The sequence below is a fragment of the Sceloporus occidentalis genome, unplaced genomic scaffold, assembly GCF_023333645.1.
Source record: "Sceloporus occidentalis isolate IW3139 unplaced genomic scaffold, rSceOcc1.0.p SCAF_9, whole genome shotgun sequence".
NCBI classification, from domain to species: Eukaryota; Metazoa; Chordata; class Lepidosauria; order Squamata; family Phrynosomatidae; genus Sceloporus; species Sceloporus occidentalis.
This window is the reverse complement of record NW_028316989.1, coordinates 42,598,520-42,613,630: the sequence shown is the minus strand read 5'-3', so window position 1 is coordinate 42,613,630 and position 15,111 is coordinate 42,598,520. Positions and strand designations below refer to the sequence as shown.

The 15,111-nt window shown below is 42.9% G+C and overlaps 1 protein-coding gene across 1 annotated transcript in view; it reads left to right on the top strand.

Annotated features, from left to right (window-relative positions):
• Positions 1-533: 533 nt before the first annotated feature.
• LOC149307414 (aggrecan core protein-like) overlaps positions 534-15,111 on the top strand; it is a 34,188-nt gene continuing 19,610 nt past the window's right edge. Inside the window, exons 1-11 of the mRNA XM_089537965.1 lie at positions 534-603; positions 2,366-2,749; positions 3,868-4,042; positions 4,331-4,458; positions 5,738-6,031; positions 6,782-7,270; positions 8,444-8,618; positions 10,447-10,574; positions 10,708-11,001; positions 11,530-11,709; positions 12,774-14,921. Of these exons, the coding sequence (XP_089394091.1) occupies positions 534-603; positions 2,366-2,749; positions 3,868-4,042; positions 4,331-4,458; positions 5,738-6,031; positions 6,782-7,270; positions 8,444-8,618; positions 10,447-10,574; positions 10,708-11,001; positions 11,530-11,709; positions 12,774-14,921 (4,465 nt within the window). The remainder of the gene's footprint in view (positions 604-2,365; positions 2,750-3,867; positions 4,043-4,330; positions 4,459-5,737; positions 6,032-6,781; positions 7,271-8,443; positions 8,619-10,446; positions 10,575-10,707; positions 11,002-11,529; positions 11,710-12,773; positions 14,922-15,111) is intronic.

Here is a 15,111-nt window from a genome sequence, read left to right as displayed (position 1 = left end):
TGCTTTTGCAAAGTTTCTGTTCATAGGAAATCCATTCCCCTTGAGATGATTCAGGGACACTAGAGCTCCATTACCAGCTCCATTAATGTTCAAACTAAAATCCAGAGTAGAGACAGGAAGCCACCAGCTGCTATCATATATCCATAACTACATCTACAGGTACATCTGTTGATCTTCACTCACACATGTGTGTGTGTAGATGTCTGTTGGAAATGCACCAGCATATTGTGCTGAATCAGTGTTTGCACAAGTATAGATTTCACTGGAACAGGAGCCCACAGCTGAGGAAGTACACTTTTTCAGGTTCTCTTCTTGTTGTTGTGTGTCTTCAGGTTGCCTCTGACTTATGGCAACCCTAAGAAGAACCAATCACAGGGTTTTCTTGACACGTCTCTTTACAAAGGGGTTGCCATTGTCATCCTCAAACCACTACACCACACTGGCTCTTTGTTCTTGTCTCCTTCATGCCACACACACAGACAGTCATGTCAATCTGATAACAGCTCTTTATCTTTGTATATTTCAGGAAAACCATGACCACTTTACTACTAGCATTTGTGTGTTTGCAAGTCATCACTACAGCCATCTCTGTGGAAGTTTTAGGTATGTATGCTCGAGAGCTTACCTTCAATATATAAAGTTTTGGATACAATGGTGCCACCAGGCCAGGACTTGGGGCAGACCACCAGGGACTTGGCAAAGGGAATAGGAAAGTCCCTTCAATACAACAGGGCTAGTTTACTACAGCCATTGACTGTTGCCATCTAAAAATTGGTAGGCTAGAAGACCTTTAAGTCCAGAGTCTAAATGTATTGAGCTGCACGATTTAATGATATTTGTTGGAAGGTCAGAAAAGGGGGTCTTTCATAGAAACACATGCATGACCACCACTGTCGTTTGACCCAGTCACTTAAGATAAGGAGGGCATCAAATACACTATCCTTGCCCTCACTGTTGCCACCTTATATATTCTGGTGTGCCCCTCCTTTTATTATTTTTTGTATATTTTTGTATATTTTGTATATTTATACAGATGCTAAGGTTGATCTTCAGTTCTGGCAGAGCCCCTCCCAACACACACACACACACACACACACACACTCCAACCATATATACACACACTGCTAACCTGGCATGCATGATGCACAGACAGCCAAGCTCACACCAGAGGAGGTGGTGATGGTGGCATTGTCACCTCTGCAGCCTCCCTGTCATAGAAGGAGGAGGAAAGGAAGGCAGTGGAAGCAGTGCCAGCACCTCTTCCATGCCACTTAAAAGAGAAAGAAGCAGCTGCCCAGAGCCCAGCTATTTTTTTAAATACCTGCTGGAGCCAAGGAACTGTGAGAGGCAGGCTGGGAAAACTGCCTGTGCTGCACCTCAGGCAATTTTTCCAGTCTCCCTATCTGAGTGCCTTTGATACAAGGACTGCTGAGTGCAAAGCTGGCTGTCACACGCCACCTCCTTCTCTTTTGGTGGCATGCAGAAGACACTAGAGCTGGTGCTAATGGTGTTGCTTCCATCCTCCTCTTTCTATAATGAAATGATGGTAAGCTTGTAGCCATTGATGCCTGGCTCTTCCTCATCTGATGGAAGAGGATGATACTTTCTTTGCTGGAGTCCTGGCTATGCTGTTTGGTACACCAGCAGTTTGGGGAGGGGGTGCCCCCTGTGTGTTGTGAAGGGCAGCATTTTGCTTATGACTCTGTCAATGGGAGAGCTAGTGCCACCCGAAATGGACCCTTCACAGTTGCTCACAGATGCTCTCTGTGCATTCCAAATGTGCTTTGCAGCAACATGGTATTTACCTGTCCAAAATGATATACAGCAGAGAACTTATTTTGCCAGTCAAGTATTTTAGATTTGCAGGAACCTTCAGTGACTTTATTTATGCCACACAACCTGTTGGCACTTTCCCCTTGGCACACAGTTTGAAAATTATTTTTTAGCCTTACCTAGACAGAAACTGACCAGAGCTTGGGAAATGACCTCTTTAAGTAATTAATTGCGGTTATTAGTTGCAGTTATAGTACCAAGTTACCACTGTTTTTGGAAGCAATTCTTTGCTTTCTCATTATTCGAGAGTTACTAAAACTATTTCCATTACATTAAAAATAAAAGTCCTTCAGAATGCTACAGGTTCCTCCCTTGTGATACAAAACACAGATAAGTCATGGAAGCATGCGTCCTGTGTCTATAAAGGTAAACATAAAAACTGGTTTTGCCACCAAAATAGTGAAATGATCAGTTGTTATGCTAACAAAATAACTTGTTATACCTAATCATGTTGTTCAACTCATTGTTTCAAGCTCTGTAACTCACACATGCTATTGATCTCTTCCTCCCCCCATTTTTTTGGGACCAACAGATCATGGTGCCACACTGAGTGTGAGCATACCTTTACATTCCCCTTTGCGTGTTCCCCTTGGAAAAACTCTGACCATTCCCTGTTACTACATTGACACACTGGAGCACGTCACCACCTCTCCGTTCACACCCCCTCTGTCCCCAAGAATCAAATGGAGTAAATTATCCGAAGGCAAAGAAGTTGTCTTGTTGGTGGCTATGGATGGACGTGTGAGAATCAACACTGCATACCAGGAGGTTGTTTCTTTGCCCAACTATCCTGCCATACCCACTGATGCCACCCTGGAAATCAAGACACTTCGGTCCAATGATACTGGGATCTACCGCTGTGAAGTGATACATGGCATTGAGGACAGCCAGGACACAGTAGAGGTTAAAGTAAAAGGTAAGGCTTTGGGGAGGGAGATAGAATCAGACCCCTAGAAAGGATAGGTAATCCTTTCTATTCATTCCATAGTCCTACCAGCCCCCTCACCACCTGCTATTAGTTTCAGGAGAAAAGCATCCACTTGAACCAATAGAGACTACCCACCTCATTGCTAACTGAATTTTGAATGGATGAGGACTGTTTTTCTTCTTCTTCAGGACCACAGCACTGAGATATCTTGTCTGATATGATCCCGATCTTGCTCTACACATTGTACTATTGTTAAAAGAAGGAAAAGAAAAAAATGTCTTCACACATTTTATATATCTGTCATGGTCTTAATGGTTAGGTTTATAGCATTGCAGGCGTGCAGAAGCAGGCAATTCTAAATACTGTAGGTGGCCTCCATCTTTATTGTTATTATTTGCCATCAAGTCAACTTTGAATTATGATGACCCTATATGAATGAGAAACCTCCCAGACCCTGACCATCAGTTGTCCTTCTCAGATCTTCCAAACCCAGGGTTATGGCTTCTTTGATTAAATCAATGTACCTGAAGTGCCATCGTCCACTTTTCCTTCTGCCTTCCATTTTACCAAGAATTATCATCTTTTCTAATCAGCCATGTTGCCTTAGTCTCACTTCTAGTGAGAACAGGAACTTGATTTGCTCTAAGAACCATTTCTTTGTCATTTTAGCAATCCATAATCCATAGTGTCTGTAGAGAGACCCAGAGTGGCATAGTAGTTTGAGTGTTGAGACAACTCTGGAGATCAGAGTTCGATTCCCAGCTCAGCCATGAAATCCATTGGGTAACCTTGGGCAAGTCACATGCTCTCAGCCTGAGAGGAAGGCAAAGGCAAACCTCCTCTGACCACAAATCTGGCCAAGAAAACCCAATGATAGGTTAGTCTTAGGGTCCCCATAAGTCAGAAATGACTTGAAGGCACAGAACAACAACAAAAAGCATCTGTAGAACTCTTATTCAACAACACATTCCGAATGAACTGATTTTCAGCTTTCTTTACTGCCCAGCTTTCACACCCACACATAGACCTCTCTCTAACTTGTATTTAAAACCTGAACCTAGTTTCACTGACATGTATGTATGTGTGTTGGTGAATGTCTTTTCCAGGGATCGTGTTCCATTACCGAGCCATCTCCACCCGGTACACTTTGGACTTTGAGAAGGCCAAGCAGGCATGTATCCAAAACAGTGCTGTCATTGCAACCCCTGACCAGCTACAGGCTGCCTATGATGATGGCTTTGACCAGTGTGATGCTGGCTGGTTGTCTGATCAGACTGTCAGGTAAGCAACCAGTAGGATGTTCTCTACACAAACATAGGGTAGGAATGGTTAGCCACAGTGACAAGCTATCATCAAGTAGGCTGTGTAATGGGCATGGATTTGGAAAAGGAGATAAGGAGAGCTTATAGACTCAGTGTCCTGTTAAAACATCTGCATAGGTGCAGACATTACATTTGTTCTTGAAAAGTCTCCTTCCCTGCTGTAATTGCATAGTAGACATTATTTCTCTTGCTCACCTCCCACCTCCAAAGACAGTCTCTCCTTTTACTGAATCTCTTGCTGAATCAGGTACCCAATGCACCATCCGCGTGAAGGTTGTTATGGAGACAAGGATGAATTTCCTGGAGTGAGAACATATGGCGTCCGTGATACAGACGAGACATATGATGTGTATTGTTATGCCGACGAAATGGAAGGTAATTCATTGTTCATTTTTTGTAGTGCATTGTGGACAACTGTGGCCTTCCCAACATTTTTCATCTACATCCATCAGTCTTGACCAGCCTAGCCAATGGCGAAGGATAATGGGTGTTTCAGTCCAAACACACCTGAAGGGCCACAGTTGCCCAACCTTAGTTTATCAAATTGATATCCCTGCTATACCAACACCCAGCCATCACAGCAATTTATGGTGCAAGCTAAGGTCATTTATAATCAATCTACTAGATGATAACAATTTGAAGGTCAAGCCACATATGGTCACCAATAGTTCAGGCGGAGCCTTAAAAAAAACATTCTATGAAATTTATCTTCTGAGACATTTCAATCCAGCTTTAAAATGTCATGCTCTCCCTCCTTTGGTCATTCTCCCTGGTAAGTTATTGAAGAAAAGCTACTGGATTTATTGGATTGGAAAAGCTGATAAAGCTTATGTGCATTAATATGACCATAGGTCAGTCATAAACACACACATACACACACAGCAGAATATAGTGGGAAAATAAAGGTAAAGAAGGTAAAAAGCACATCCCAGATGCAGAAATTTCAATATATATATACACAGGTGGAATTTCAACAACCAGCTTATAAATCAGGGGTGGGCAACTGTGGAATGCTATGGGACTGCATTAGCACCCCAAGAGAACTTGGAGGACCACCCCCTTGAAAAATCAAAAGTCCCAAAATGCTCTCTAAGGGACATGGGGCTATTCTTATAATGCTTTTGTGTCTTCCTGGGGCCCTGGAAGGCATTTTGGGTCCCTCTGGGGCAAAACAAATGCTTTTTTGGGGAGACCCTGAGAGATCCAGAGGGGCGCCAAACATAATGGAGATGCTCCCCACACTCACTAAAGTTCATTTGGTGACATTTTGGAGCAAAAACATTTTTTTATAAATGGCCCTCTGTGATGCCTTGGTGGCCACAAAAAAGGTTCAAAGGAGCACAGACCACACTTTGCCCCCCTCTGTTCAAAATCAGTACCTACTAGTGACATTAACTTGTGTTAGAGAGACACACTATGGGATTTGACCAAGTTACCCCTAGTCGAATATGTTAACATACAGGACTTTGCAACTTTCAGCAGAGATTCTTCAGAGGAGAAGAGAGAGATAAAAGCTACTGGATCTGCCTGGGAACTTTTCCAAGATGGGATCTATACACTGAGAATGAATACCCTTACAACACAAGCATGAGTACATTAGTTTTTAAAAAGTGCACATTCTTCAACTAATCTCCATACTGTCTGATGATTGCAGGTAAAGTCTTCTATGCCACCTCCCCAGAAAAGTTTACCTTCCCAGAAGCTGCAGAGAAATGCCATAGCCTTGGCGCTCGTTTGGCAACGACAGGAGAGCTGTACCTCGCCTGGAAAGATGGCATGGATGTCTGCAGTGCTGGCTGGCTGGCGGACCGCAGCGTTCGGTATCCCATCAATAAGGCACGGCCCACTTGTGGTGGCAACTTGGTAGGAGTACGCACCGTGTACCTCTATGTCAACCAGACAGGGTATCCTTACCCCCACTCACGCTACGATGCCATCTGCTATGCTGGTGAGTAAATAATAATAATAATAATAATAATAATAATAATAATAATAATAAATTTTATTTATATCTCCCACTTCTCCCTTAGTCTGTATCAGTTCAGTTTGTGTTCAGACATAGGCCCATTTGATCCTTTTCTCTGTGACACTGCAAATCTTCACAATTAGATTGTACACATCCTCTATTAAAATGTATTTGTATTCATTTTCTCAAAATAGGACTTTTTTCTCATATTTTCTCCTAAATGATGTATTTTTTGTTAAAATGTGCATTTTTGCACACAGTGTTTTCTAGAATACACATTTTAAAACATTTTCTCCTAAAAAAAATTTTTTTTACACAATTTATCCTAAAATATAAGTTTTATACTACAATATATATATTTGCAGGCTCACTGTCAGTATCTGTCATGGGCCTTACTTCTTTCTTTAACAAGAAAATTCAAGTCTTTCCAACTCGAATGAGAAAGCCATCCTTATAATCTCCCACCAAATGACCCAAACATACCATTGCACCATAGAATTGTCAGAAATGCAATTGGTCGGATGCTTATAGGACTGTGAAGAATGCTTCTGATGCCACTGCCTGCATGCACCCCTATACACTGGCACTCCATTTGCCCACTACACCCAACTAATAGAGAAAGGAGCCCACCAGGGTTTAATGACAAGCAGAATGCCTTCAAACCTGGATCTAGTCCTAGCGAAGGAGATTTCTCTATCCTGTTACTAGTCCAACATTTCTCTCATGTTCTAGGTGGTGACTTGGGTACAATCATCCATGAGAATTTCACAGATGAGACCATAGATGAATTGGGCAGTGGTTTTACCATCCAGACATTCACTGAGACAGATGTTGAGCTGGAATTTCCACGTAATGCCACTGAGGAAGAAGCCCGGGGAAGCATCGCAACTTTGGAACCAATAGACTTTACACCCACTGGCTCAGAGGCGGATGAAGACTTCACAGCCACTCCAGATCTCTTTGCTACTGGCTTCACTAATGAGACAGAGAACAGGACTGAGGTGGGAATCTGGGAGGATCTAGAAAATGCCACTGTCTCAATCTTGGATACCCTGTTCACCACTGATACCCCAGAGGTGAGCTCAGTGGAAGACAGCTTGTGGGCTACTGGAACACCAGGACTTGAATCGGCCTTGCCATTTACCGTGGAGGAACAAATCGTGCCTGGGACAGCTGCTCCTGATATTGGCCTTATTCCCAGCCAGCCCATTTCTCCCGCTGGTGGTAAGTTTGTGATATTGACATCATTCTTCACTTTGTTTCTTTTCAAAGAAAGCAAAGAGGAATTTCTCCAATTTTCATCCTGCTGCAATAAAATATTTGAAAATTACTCTTTGAAGCCTATTTGCAATTCGACACATATCCTGTAAAAAAAAATTCACATGAGATTATTTTGCACAGAAAATGCTGTATCCTAAAAAGAAAATGCTGTTTTCCATGCAATACACCCATCTCCCAAATTACAGCAATTTGGTTTTTTTTTTATTTTTTGGGATAGGAAGCAGCATTTGCTGCATAGAAAACAATATTCCTATGAAAATTCTGTTTTCTAGGCAAAACAATCACGTGCAAAATGTTGTGCAGAATAAGTCCCAAACTGAGTTTTTGACCAAATAGTCTTTGAATATTTTAAAATATTCTCTCCATTACTAGTTTGCAATAAACATTACACTTCAATCTAAATACTAAATGACAAAATGAACCTGATCCAAATAATATAACAATGACCATGATTTTACATACCTTGCTTTAGGAAAAATGGAGCTGACTTAAAATATATCAAATAACAAACTAACCAAATAAAAGTATACTATAAACAGTAAAACCAGCAACCTGAGATATATGGTAAAAAAATTAGCATCCATAAAAATATATCCTTTGTGACAACAGAAGCAATAAAATGAAAGTGTGTGGGTGGGTGGAATATGGTTAAACTAATGATGGGGATCCTCCAGCCCTGCAGAATACCAAGAGACCTAAACTTCATAGTGCATATCCAGGGCTGATACATTTGGAAGGCCACTGGTTCCTCACCACTGACTTAAATGAAATCAAGCACCATTTAAGTAACAGAAAGCCATAAAATATAGTCTCCAATTTTTGAATCAATTTTCTGAGCAATTATTGTGTTACCCAATGAAAAAAGCCACTTTAATTTCCCTCGGATCAGCCCCACATCAGAAACACTGTGGAAAATTTAAATGCCCATCTCTTGCTGCTAGGCAAATCCACAGGGAGGGCTCACTGACATGGAAGAAGGGCCTCCAGATATACTAACTTGGAAGCAAATGTTGAAACCACTGAAAATTTGGCACAGCTTTAGTGGAAATTCAGCCCAAACATCCATGTATTCCTGTTCAAATGCACCTTTGATCCTTTTTTCCCCCTCAACAGGTGTTGTCTTCCATTACCGACCATCCACCAACAGATATTCCCTGACCTTTGTCAAAGCTCAGCAAGCTTGCCTGGATAACAACGCTGTTATTGCCACTCCTGAACAACTGCAAGCTGCTTATGAGGATGGTTATGATCAGTGTGATGCTGGCTGGCTGAGGGACCAGACAGTCAGGTAAGGATGGATTATGACTTGGGTAAAAGGAACGAAATAGGTCAATTTCCTACTTGTGAATTTATTTCCTTTATACTGGGGAAGATTATGGTCTCTTATACTGTATTCAGCATCTACCTCAACCACCAATGCCAGCGGTATCTCTCCTTTTCAAAAAATAATAATTCTGAGGCTTATATAACAAACAACATCATCATATTATGGTAACACTGTATAATTCTTATTTGATATAATGTCATTAGTGTTCTTACTATTGCATTTGACTGTATATACTCATGTATAAGTCTAGAAATTTTAGTTACAACGTTGACCCAAAAAATCTGGGTTGGTTTATCCACAGGTCATTGTATGTTCTATACTTTAATTCATATATATATATATATATAGAGAGAGAGAGAGACAGAGAGAGAGAGAGTCATAGTCCAACACTCAGACCACTACATCATGCTGGTTCTTTTTACTCCAGTTGGAATTAACCAGTCAGAATCTAAACAGTTTCCTTCAGTGTGCCACTCGATATTGGAAATTGTCCTATACTGTCTTCTCTACTATAATTTGAGACTAAAACCATACAACGGAGGTGCAGGTTCACTGCTTCAGTGAGAATTCAGCCCAAGGGACTACCCTGAAGCCTTTCTGGGGAATTCTTCCCAAATTCCAAGGCAGATGCACAAGACTTCCAGAGGCTCTGGAAGAAGCAACAGTGCAGGCTTTTGTGTCATTCTGAGCCAGCAGCATGTTCTGAAAGACCCCTCTCCAGTCCCCAGCAAAACGTTTACACTGAAGTTGTCAACTCACAGCAGGGCTCTACATTCTTTAAATTAGAACAGGATAAGTTTGACTGTGGTGCTGTTAAGCAGAGCCCTGTATGCATAGGTCAAATAAATCGATCTCCCTCGGTGGGGAAGTGGGAGTTCGGATGATGCAGGGCTCAATCCCTGAGCCTGGTGCAAACAGTCTGAACCATGCCTGTCCCATTCAGCACCAAACCTGGGTTGTACACCTTTTAGAATGGGGTAAAAGAAGTCACTGCTTGCTCCAAATCTTCCCGGAAGATCCGTTCTGACCCCAGACAGCTCTTTAAAATTTGTCCTCCTATGTTGCTTATCACTGCTGCTGCTGCTAGTAAGAGTTATTTGCTCTGAGGTGAGAACAAGGCGCTCAGTCATGCGACCAATTCTGGGTGCCCCATTATGACCTCAGAAATGAGTAACTCAGGGTGGTGGCAGTGGTGCCAGGTGGCATGGCCACCCAACATTAGAACAGTGGTTTCCAGGTAATGGAGGGAGGTCGGATCAGCTCTGTGGCCAAGATACTCTGAGCTACCCTGGGAGTATTCTGGCCCATGCACATAGGGCCTAGGTCTTCTATATGACGCAGTCGTATAGTTTGAAAACATTCTTCATTATCATATCTCCCCCCCTTCTCCCCACACTCAGATTGCAGGTCTGCTTCCAGCTTATTTTCCAGTTGTGCAAATGACACTAGACTCTTCAAGCACTGTTGCTTTTAACAAAGGACTGGGGTTGGAAAATATGTGGCAAAAATTGTGAGGTGGAAAGTTTCTTTATAAAACCTTGCAGCCTGACAGGTGCATGGTTGTCATCTGGACACTTAGGGCAACTATTGGGGTCTGGGGGGAAAACTCATGTAATTGAGTGGCTATTATTATTATTATTATTATTATTATTATTATTATTATTGCCGCCATCACCATCACCACCACTAACATAATAATGGTCAAGGTGCATGATGCTTTATAGTGTAATATTTTCAGCAAAAGACTAGTGATCAGTAAGAATCATTTTCCCTTATTCTTACTGATCAGGTATCCCATTGTGGTTCCACGAAGCAAATGTGAAGGAGACAAGGATGATATCCCAGGGGTGCGGACATATGGTATGCGCCCAGCATCTGAGATGTTTGACGTATACTGCTACATTGATAAACTGAATGGTAAGTTTTCTTCTGTGATATATGCTGGGGGCGAGGGAACTCTTCTTCAAAATAAATGCAAGTGTTTAAGACTTATTCATGGGAAATAAGTAGAGTCTGAGCCAAGAACTCATGCAAACTCTTTTATCCCTAGGTGAGGTCTTCTTTGCAACTCAGCATGATCTCTTCACCTTATTGGAAGCCCGAGAATACTGTGAGAGCCAGAATGCCACTCTGGCTTCTGCTGGACAACTTTATGCTGCCTGGAAACTGGGCCTGGACAACTGCCGTGCTGGCTGGCTGGCTGACGGCAGCCTCCGATATCCGATTGTCAACCCACGTCCTGCATGTGGTGGGAACAAACCTGGTGTGAGGACCATCTACTTGTACCCCAATCAGACAGGGTTCCCTGACCCACAATCAAAGCACCATGCCTTTTGTTTTAAAGGTAGTATCTCTCTTTCTCCTTATTATATAATATAATACAGTAATACACCATGCATTTATATATAATGATAACTTTTTTATCAGCAGGGAGCATGGCAGCATCTGCCATCCCCCTTCTTCCCTTTGCATTGGATACAATTCCCACAGTAAGTGAAGAGGCAAGAGTGGATTCTCCCAATCATGATATATTGGTATTAGCTATTGCTATTGTAATATGGACAGGTAGCATGGTGTAATGGTTTGAGCGTTGGACTCTGACTCTGGAGACCAGGGTCCAATTCCCCTCTCAGCCATGAAACCCACTGAGTGATCTTGGGCAAGTCTTATGCTCTCAGCCTCAGGGGGAGGCAATAGCAATGCCCATTCTAGCTGGGGATTATTAAAGCTAAAATCTAATATAGGAACCCAAGTTTGGGAATTGATGGTCTAGAAGACACAGATCAGATTGATGTGCATTGACATGTGGATTGAACAATATCTTCAAGCATTCCTATCTTGGATATTCCTAACCATAAGTCTTGTATTTCAGCTCTGCCATCCCTGTATGAGGACATAGAGGAGGATCTCATTGCAGCCCAGCTAGTTCCTGGAGTTGAGGAAGTCCCTTCTGGAGAAGAAACAACTGTGGAAATTGAGTTTGCCATTGATTCTGAAAATCAGACTGAGTGGGAAACAGAAGTATTTCCAACTAACATATCATTGTTAACTGGTAAGTCAGGTCATACTGTTAAACACTGGAGGTCTGTTCACATGTAGCTTTTGTGCTGGCCAAATAAAATGTCCTCCCCACTATTCCCATGGCAAATAGTCCTGATGATGCAAGGCCCATTTCCCAGTTCTGGCACGAAATGTCAGAATGATCTCTGGCCAGTTCAGCAGCGAACTCACTGTTTCCCCCCCCCCCCCTTTAAAATGGTGTAAAAAACCCTCACTGTTTGCTCCCGATCTTCCTAGAAAATTTGGAGCCCTCCATTGTGATACTGCGTGGTTGTCTACAACGTGTCCCACTGTGTTGCATGGCACCACTGCTGCTAGCACATGTCACTCACTCTGAGGTCAGAGCAAGGCACCAGGAATATGGCCAACTCTGGGCACCTTTTTCTAACCTCAGAGACAGCAGTGGTGGTGTCAGGTGGCACAGCAGGATAGCCACCTGGCATCACAGCAGGATAGCCACCTGGCATCACAACAGAGTGCCCAGGTAACTCCTGGACTATTCTGGACCATGAAGACCCAGCCATAAAGGAAGGCAATGGCAAACCTACTCTGAAGTAATCTGGCTCAGAAACCCCTAAGTGGAGTCAGTTTAAAGGCACATATGAATCCATCCTAAGGCTATATTTATACCAAAACTCTTACTAGATTTCATTGTATCACAAGGACTAGCACAGGGGTGGGAGTCATGTGGATTTGCAGATGTTGAACTGCATTTCCCAACATTCCTTGCCACTGGATTTGTTGGCTGAGGCTGCTGGAAGTTGCAGTCCAACAATACCGGGAGGGCTGCACAATTTCCATCCTTGGACTATCAGGAAGAGCACTGAGACCAGGGAGAATGAGTGCTGTTGTTGTGTCCCAACAACACAAACAGTTCAGAGATTCTGCAAGAGGACATTTTTCTGTAATGAAATACTTCATGTTCCTGAAGCAGTCTTCCTGCTCCCATGGCTTTTTAGAGTGAAGTTTCCCTTTGTTTTGTGAGAAATTTTCACAGCATTTTTGAACTTTTAAAAAAGTGTTTTTTTCTCTCTTTTTCTCCGCTTCTTTGCTTAGTGAGTCCATCAGCTGTTCCTACTATTGATGCAGTACCTGAAGAAACAAGCGGAGAAGCTCCAATAACAGAGACATCTGTTTCTGGATGGACATCTGGGGTGCCAGATATAAGTGGAATTGATGAACCTAGTGGAGAACCTTCAGGTTTTGGAGAAAGTGGATTTCCTTCTGGAATCCCAGATTTAAGTGGACTCTCGTCTGGAGAAAGTGGGCTACCATCAGGAGATACAAGTGGTCTATCTTCTGGCATTATTGAAGTCAGCATTTTACCTTCTGGCGATGAAGAATTATCAGGCCTTGGCTCAGAAATCCAAGAGCGAGTACCTGGATTACAAGAAGGCAAAGGGATTCCAGAAATCAGTGGATTGCCTTCTGGATTTAGTGGAGAGGGTTCCGGCATTGACCTTGTCAGTGGTTTACCATCTGGAGAGTATGATTACAGTGGTCTCACATCTGGATTCCCTACTGTGTCTCTGGTGAATGCCACATTGGTGGAAGTTGTAACCACAGCAACAGAAAGAGAAATGGAAGGCAAAGGGACAATTGGAGTCAGTGGAGATGGAGACTTATCAGGTTTTCCTTCTGCTGAGTGGGACATTAGTGGGTTGCCCTCAGGAGTTGATGTCAGTGAAATACCTGACATCAGTGGGCTTTCCTCAGGACTTGATATCAGTGGGGAGCCCTCTGGAATACCTGACATCAGTGGATTACCATCAGGACTTGATATTAGTGGACAACCATCTGGTCTACCAGATATCAGTGGGTTATCTTCGGGAGTTGATTTCAGCGGAGCACCTTTTGGGATTCCTGATATAAGTGGCTTTGTGGACTTAAGTGGCCAAAGTTCAGGTGTTGATGGAAGTGGTGAAACATCAGGGGTTACTTTCATAGAAGCTAATTTGTTTGAAGTGACAACAACCTCTTCAACTGAAGAAGAAGAAGGGAAGGGGTTTGTAGAAATGAGTGGATTGCCTTCAGGAGATGAAGAACTATCAGGCTCAGTTTCCGGAATTTTGGATGTGAGTGGTCAGCCTTCTGGAGAAATAGATTACAGTGGATGGATTTCAGAAGTTCATGAAGTCAGTGGACTTCCAAGTGGACTAACAGACATTAGTGGGGAAAGTTCTGGTGTGGGTCCCACCAGTGGTTTGCCATCTGGAATTTATGATTATAGTGGGCTCCCATCTGGGTTTCCAACAGTCTCTCTTGTGGATACAACTTTGGTGGAAGTTGTAACACAGCCATCTGTTGCCCAGGAACTAGGAGAAGGGACATCTGGGATATTAGAAATCAGTGGTTTCCCATCAGGAGAGAAAGAAACATCTGGAGAAATATATGTGACAACAGCTAGTGGATTACCATCGGGGACATTTGACATCAGTGGAACATCATCAGGTATTCCATATTTTAGTGGAGAAATTACTGGTGTCATTGATATAAGCGGAGAGTCTTCAACTGTAGCTGGTACTAGTGGTGATGCCTCTGGACTCCCAGAGGTCACCTTACTGACTTCTGATCTAGTAGAAGCTGTGACAAGCCCAGCAGTTTCACAGGAACTGGCTGGAGGTACAGAGGCCACACATTCTCATTTTTATGAATCAAGTGGAGAAGCCTCCACAGCTGGTGGAGAGACTTCTGCATATCCTGAAAGTACCCTAACATCCCCTGAATATCATGATAATAGTGGGGAAACATCCACATTTCATGAACCTGGTGTGGAAACTTCAACCATTCATGAAATGAGTGGTGAAGCATCAGCACTGCCAGAAAGCCACCCAGAAATGTCAACCATGTATGAAACAGGTAGTGAAACATCTGCATTGCCTGAAAGCTACTCAGAAACATCTGGTGTACCTTCTGTCAGTGGCTTGCCCTCTGGGGCATTTGAAGAAAGGAGCCAGATTCATGGGGACAGTTCAGGGCCACCTCCTCACCCAGTCTCAGATGTTCCAGAGAAAACCTTGTTACCTGATGCTGCGTTAACTGAGCACTCCAAAGATCTAACCCAGGTTGAAACAGAGGCCTACACACATGTGCTACCAGAGTCAGAAAGAGAAGGTGCATCTATTCCAGAGACTCCTCCTGCCACAGATGACCTGCCTGAAGTTTCACCAGAAGTGATAGATGAAACAGAGTCAATTACACAAGGTACAGTTAACAATATATTATGCATCTCCAGATAGTCTAGCCACTCTTGATTTTCTGGATCTCCTGGAACTTCACTCTTCTTTTCTTTGAGCTTGGTAAGCCAGCTTTCATCCATACAATCTGAGGGTGGGGGGACCCTCACTGCTGTTAACATAAACTTAAACATTTTAGCAGTCATTTTATGCCTTCT